Genomic DNA, 6,932 nt, shown 5'->3' on the forward strand with positions numbered 1-6,932 from the left:
GTCTTAACTTGAAAAGAAAGTCTTGCATAGAAATTATCAATGATAATATTACCAGGAAGCTCATGAATGGGGCATTTGAGCATTAAAGACTTCAATCTCCCCCATGCTTGGGCAATACTCTCTCCATCATGAGGCCAGAAATTATATATGCGGTTTCGGTCTTTGTGAATTTCACTTGGAGGATAGAATTTAGAATAAAATAGAGGCACAATATCCTTCCAATCAAGAAAATCCCCATTCTTCAGCAATTTGTACCAATGCGCCGCTTTACCAGACATCGATATAGAGAATAGTTTCTTCCTAACTTCATCCATAGCAATACCTGCACACTTGAATAACCCGCATAATTCATGTAAAAACAGTAAATGATCTCCAGGATGGACAGTTCCATCCCCTTCATAGCGGTTATCCACAACACGTTCAATAATTTTTATAGGTATTTTATATGGAACCTCTTTCTCACCTGGCGCTTCATTCACTACCTTTGCAGTAGTAGTAGATTTTCCAAATAGGAATTCAAGAGAAGATCTCTCCATAATGAATTATAGCAGCAGGCAGAAATAAAATCAACACGTACAGTAAAAGTTTCTCTTACCAAATCCACTTACCAATAGTGCTTCACTCCCCGGCAACGGAGCCAGAAAATAGTCTTGATGACCCACAAGTATAGGGGGTGTATCGTAGTACTTTCGATAAATAAGAGTGTCGAACCCAACGAGGAGCAGAAGGTGTTGACAAGCAATTTCGATGAAGGATTCACTGTAAATGCTCACAGACAAGTATTCAGGGGGTTTTGGTATAGCAGATAAATAAAATACAACTAAGTAAAATGCGAGAGTAATAATTGCAGCGAGTGGCCCAATCCTTTTTAGCACAAAGGATAAGCCGGTTTGTTTACTTATGATGACCAAACGTTCTTGAGGACACACGGGAATTTAGTCTAATGATTTCGCTTCATATAGTTGATTAATCTTCATTGTTTTGATAAGTGTTGTGTGGGTGAACCTATGCTAATGCACCGCCCTTCCTAGGACTAATACATACTTGTGATTATACCCCTTGCAAGCATCCACAAATACAAGAAAGTAATTAAGATAAATCTAACCACAGCCTTAAACTCTGAGATCCTGCTATCCCTCCTGCATCGATATACCAACGGGGGTTCAGGTTGCTGTCACTCCAGCAACCCCACAATTAGCAAACGAATACAAGATGCATTCCCCTAGGCCCATAAAGGTGAAGTATCATGTAGTCGACGTTCACATGACACCACTAGAAGAATAACACCACAACTTAAATATCAAACCATTAAATATTACTCAACATAGTTCATTTACTAACATTTAGACTTCACCCATGTCCGCAAGAACTACACGGACTACTCACGAGACATCATATGGAACATGATCAGAGGTGATATGATGATGAATAACAATCTGAATATATACCTTGGTTCAATGATTTCACTCAATAGCATCAATAACAAGGAGTAATCAATACCGGGAGAGTTTCCCCTATGGAATAATCAAGATTCAACCCTAGATGTTACAGCGGAGACGAGGTGCAGCGGTGGAGATGACGGTGACGGTGGTGGAGATGATGGTGATGATGATCCCAATGAAGTCCAGCTCGATGACGGTGACGATGGCGACGATTTCCCCCTCCGGGAGGGAATTTCCTCGGCGGATTTCAGCCTGCCGGAGAGCTATTTTCTCTCTGGTGTTTTCCGCCCCGCAGAGGCGGCTGTGTCTATTCGCGATGCCTCCCAGCACCTTAGGTTTTCGGGTAGATGAAGTACGCGAAGGAGAGACGGCCGAGGGGGGCAGTGGGCCCCCTCCCCACAAGGCGGCGCGGCTAGGGTGGAGCCCGCGCCGGCCTATGGGGGGGCATGGCGGCCCTCCTCGGCCTCCCCTTTTGGCTGGCTCCGTCTTCTGCGAAAATAAGATCTTCGGTATATTTTCCGTCAATTGTTGATCTTCAGAAATACTATATCCTGACGGTGCTTTTTCCAGCAGAATCCTGACTCCGATGAGTGATTCTCCAATAATCATGAAACATGCAAAAAAGGTGAAATAACATAAGTATCATCTCTAATTATGAAATATATCAATGAATAACAGTAAATTATGATACAAAATAGTGATGCAAAATGGACGTATCAGCCAGTTATCCATTGAGCTACGAGCAAGTGCACTATGCAGTTCTAGACGCTCGCCTGGGCTTCGAGATTGCTAGGAGGCATTGGATGCTAGTTGGCTACAATAGCCTTGTTGATCGTCTCAATATTTAGAGATGATGAGTAGTGGTGGTCTTCTATATTTTATATTTGGATGAGCTATGAATCATTTCAATATATATGAACTATGTGTCTTTCATATATATGAACTATGTGTCTTTCAATATATATGAACTATGCGTCTTTCATATATATGAACTATATATGTGTGTTTCAATATATATGAACTATGTGTCTTTCATATATATATAAACTATATGTCTCTTTCAATATATATGAACTATGTGTCTTTCAATATATTCACTCTATGCTGCCTCCTCCACGTCCACATTATATGAATCATATATTATTTTGTCAAATTCCATTTTATAGGTTTCAAGATATTAATTATTTGTCCATATTATATGAATAATGCATATATTATTTGATAATAATAATAATAAATCAATAAAAACATAATTATTTCATATTCAAATCACTCACATTTTTCTAATAACAAAGCATATATTATTTTTCTAATTCCGGTTTATAGATTTCAATATATTAATTATTTGGCCATATTATACGAATAATGCATATATTATTTGATAATAATAATAATAATTAATGAATAAAAACATGATTATTTCATATTCAAATCACTCACATTTTTCTAATAATAAAGCATATATTATTTGTCCAATTCCCCTTTATAGATTTCAAGATATTAATTATTTGGCCATATTATATGAATAATGCATATATTATTTGATAATAATAATAATAATAAATGAATAAAAACATGATTATTTCATATTCAAATCACTCACATTTTTCTAATAATAAAGCATATATTATTTGTCCAATTCCGATTTATAGATTTCAAGATATTAATTATTTGGCCATATTATATGAATAATGCATATATTATTTGATAATAATAATAATAAATGAATAAAAACATTATTATTTCATATTCAAATCACTCACATTTTTCTAATAATAAAGCATATATTATTTGTCCAATTCCGGTTTATAGATTTCAAGATATTAATTATTTTGCCATATTATATGAATAATGCATATATTATTTGATAATAAAAATAATAAATAAATAAAAATAATAAATAAATAAAAACATAATTATTTCATATTCAAATCACTCACATTTTTCTAATAATAAATCGTATATTATTTGTCCAATTCCAGTTTATAGATTTCAAGATATTAATTATTTTGCCATATTATATGAATAATGCATATATTATTTGATAATAATAATAATAAATAAATAAAAACATAATTACTTCATATTCAAATCACTCACATTTTTCTAATAATAAATCATATATTATTTGTCCAATTCCGGTTTATAGATTTCAAGATATTAATTATTTGGCCATATTATATGAATGATAATATATTATTTGATAATAATAAGAATAAATGAATAAAAACATAATTATTTCATATTCAAATCACTCACATTTTTCTAATAATAAATCATATATTATTTGTCCAATTCCGGTTTACCGATTGTTTTTGGTTTCAAAATATACAGAAATGTGACACAATGGTATAAGAGTTAATATGATTGATATGGTAGTATTTACAACAAGGTACAATGACATTCGCGGGAGCGCAGCAGGAAAGAACCGAGGAGTTAAGGGTTCTGAGGGTGGAGTAGTGTGCAGATGGGTGACCGACCGAGAAGTGATGACCAAGTCTACAAGTTGACTACAGATTAAGTGTAATTAATATTAAAAATGGTAAAAGTGAGTGAGTAACTAGTCAAACAAAAAAAAGTAGAAAAGAAAAAATAAAATAGGAAAACGAAATTAGGAAAATAAAATAAGAAAAATGAAAAACATTATTCTTGAAAATAATATTTAGTCACGGTTGGATTACGAGCCGGGACTAAAGATTCTCCAGCCCAAACCCTATATCGCGGCCACGTGGAGGACCATTTATCCTGGCTGGTAACTCTTCGCCTTTAGTCCCGCATGTATAGTCTGGATTAGTAAACCGGGACTAGAGCCCCGTTACGGACCGCGACTAAATACCCTGTCTCCACTAGTGCATGGTCTTCGTGAATTGAGAGTGAGTGAGCTCACAATCTTCTCAAGCGGTAGCTTCATCGATTCAACACGTGCTGGTGGATTCGTAGTCAGAGATTCAAGTGATGTGGCTGTTTTGAGGACAAATTAAGTTGGTGGAGAATGTGATGTTCTTCATACAACAAAAATGTCTATATCCCGTGCACGGGACATCCCGTGCACGTGGTTGTCCTTTGATTCACTTTGATTTCTGCTTTTAGATTCGTGTTGTGTAACATTAAGTTTCGTTATGTTTCGAGAATTTGAAACATGGGGATTCGCGACGAAAGCTACTTTATATATCTATGAAATTTATACTTAGATTCGTATTTAAACAAGGTTTCCAATGATATAATTTTTGTAACATATATTTTATATTTTATTAACTAAAATAATGGTCAAAGTAAATTTTTGAACTAAGTGCGCGCTTGTTAAACCGGTTCAGAGGGAGTAATGTTTTCACGGGTTCCGTGCACGGGACAATCGCTGCTCTACTTCATAGAGAAGTTGTTGCATTTCATGGTGCAGGCAAATATCACGGTATGTTTGAGCAGAGACAAGTCCGGCGCTGCATGACTGAACCTTCCATTTCCATCAACATCATCACTCGGCACTGGGCACTAGGTACAAGACATTGAGAGTTCGTGTTTGAATTTGCAGCTGCTTAATGAGCCGCTTTCTTGGATCCCACTGCACTTTCAGATAAATTCTAATCAAGCCACCTCTGCGCAGTGTTCAGATTTCAGAATCAGAAGTACTAGCAAACCGGCAACCGGCGCCCACAGGATTCACCAGGCGTTCGACCATGGCCTCCAGGTCCGTCCGGGCGCCGCGCATCGTCCTCCTCCCGAGCGCCGGCATGGGCCACCTGGCCCCCTTCGGCCGCCTCGCCGCCGCCCTCTCGTCCTCCGCCCACGCCTGCGACGTCTCCCTCGTCACCTTCCTCCCCACCGTCTCCTCCGCCGAGTCCGCGCACCTCGACTCCCTCTTCGCCGCGCTCCCGGCCGTTCGCCGCCTGGACCTCCGCCTCCCGCCGCTCGACGACGCTCCCGACCTCTCCGGCGCCGACCCGTTCTACGCGCACTACGAGGCCGCCCGCCGCGCCACGCCGCTGCTCCTGCCTCCGCTGCTCGCCGCCGCGGGAGCGGACGCGCTCGTCGCTGACATCTCCCTGGCCTCCGTCGCCGTCCCCTTGGCCCGCGAGCTCCACCTCCCGTGCTACGTCTTCTTCACTGCCTCCGCCACCATGTTCTCCTTCTACGCCTACTTCCCCACCTACCTCGACGCCGCTGGCAATGGCGACGCAGACGTCCCCGGCGTGGGACGCGTCCCGAGGTCCTCCTTCCCGCAGGCGCTGCACGACCGGGGCAACATCTTCACGCAGCAGTTCCTCGCCAACGGCCGGAGCCTCCCGAGAGCGGACGGCCTCCTCGTCAACACGTTCGACGCCCTGGAGCCGGAGGCCGTGGCCGCGCTGCGGAGTGGCACGGTCGTCCCCGGGATCCCGCCGGTGTTCACTGTTGGGCCGCTCACCCCGGTGACCTTTCTTGCGACAAAAGAACCGTCAGCGCCCGCTGATTACACGGCGTGGCTGGACGCGCAGCCGGGGCGGTCGGTGGTGTACGTGAGCTTCGGCAGCCGGAAGGCGCTGGCCCCGGAGCAGCTCGGCGAGCTCGCCGGCGGGCTGGAGGCGAGCGGCTGCCGGTTCCTGTGGGTGGTGAAGGGCGCCGTGGTGGACAGAGACGACGGCGCGGACCTCGGGGAGCTGCTCGGCGAAGGGTTCCTGGAGCGCGTGCGGGGGCGGGGCATGGTGACCAAGGCGTGGGTAGAGCAAGGGGATGTCCTGAAGCACCCGGCGGTGGGGGCGTTCCTCAGCCACTGCGGGTGGAACTCGCTGACGGAGGCGGTGGCGAGCGGCGTGCCGGTGCTGGCGTGGCCGAGGTTCGCCGACCAGCGGGTGAACGCGGGCGTGGTGGCGCGGGCCGGCGCTGGCGCGTGGGCGGAGGCGTGGAGCTGGGAAGGGGAGGATGGGGTGGTGAAGGCGGAGGAGATCGCGGAGACGGTGAGGTCGATGATGGCGGACGAGACGCTGAGGACAAAGCCGGCGACGGTGCGGGATGCCGCGGCGAGGGCCGTGGCCGGCGGCGGGACCAGCTACCGGAGCTTGGCTGAGCTCGTGCGACGGTGTGCTACAGGAAGCAGCCATGAGCATCTGGAGGAGCAGAGCACAGATGCAGAGTAACTGAGCAGAACCCTATCTTTCCTCTCTATCGCCCAAGGCCCTGTGTAAACTTCACTAAAAAAACAAATTGTGAGCGATCTTCCTACTATTCACCCATGCATTAGTCCATGGGCTTTCTTTCACTTTTTTTTTCCTGATAAAGGCTTTCTTTCACCTTGTGCTTTGGCCTGCGAGAAGCAAAAGAAAGGGAAGTAGTTTTTAGTTGGGCTTAGTTTTCTTTCACCTTGGCGGGTCCGGGAAGGACGGGCGCGGAGGGTCCCCGGCGGTGGTGTAGACGGGGGATGGCGCCGGTGCGGCCGAGTGGATCGGCGGGGCCTCCGTCGCGGTCACCCATGCCGGGAGTCGGGAGGGCGATGGCGGGAACTGGACCCGCTGGATG

General features: G+C 44.2%; 1 protein-coding gene across 1 annotated transcript; it reads left to right on the plus strand.

Annotated features, from left to right (window-relative positions):
- Nucleotides 1-5,071: 5,071 nt before the first annotated feature.
- LOC127317200 (UDP-glycosyltransferase CGT-like) lies at nt 5,072-6,630 on the plus strand. The gene has a single exon (XM_051347723.2). The coding sequence runs from the start codon at nt 5,117-5,119 to the stop codon at nt 6,551-6,553; it is 1,437 nt and encodes a 478-aa protein (XP_051203683.1). The 5' UTR covers nt 5,072-5,116; the 3' UTR covers nt 6,554-6,630.
- Nucleotides 6,631-6,932: the final 302 nt, after the last annotated feature.

Source organism: Lolium perenne, chromosome 7 (assembly GCF_019359855.2).
Source record: "Lolium perenne isolate Kyuss_39 chromosome 7, Kyuss_2.0, whole genome shotgun sequence".
NCBI lineage: Eukaryota > Viridiplantae > Streptophyta > Magnoliopsida > Poales > Poaceae > Lolium > Lolium perenne.

Excerpts from the sequence above, each read along its gene's own strand:
- LOC127317200 (XM_051347723.2), top strand. The coding sequence starts at position 5,117 with ATGGCCTCCAGGTCCGTCCGGGCGCCGCGCATCGTCCTCCTCCCGAGC.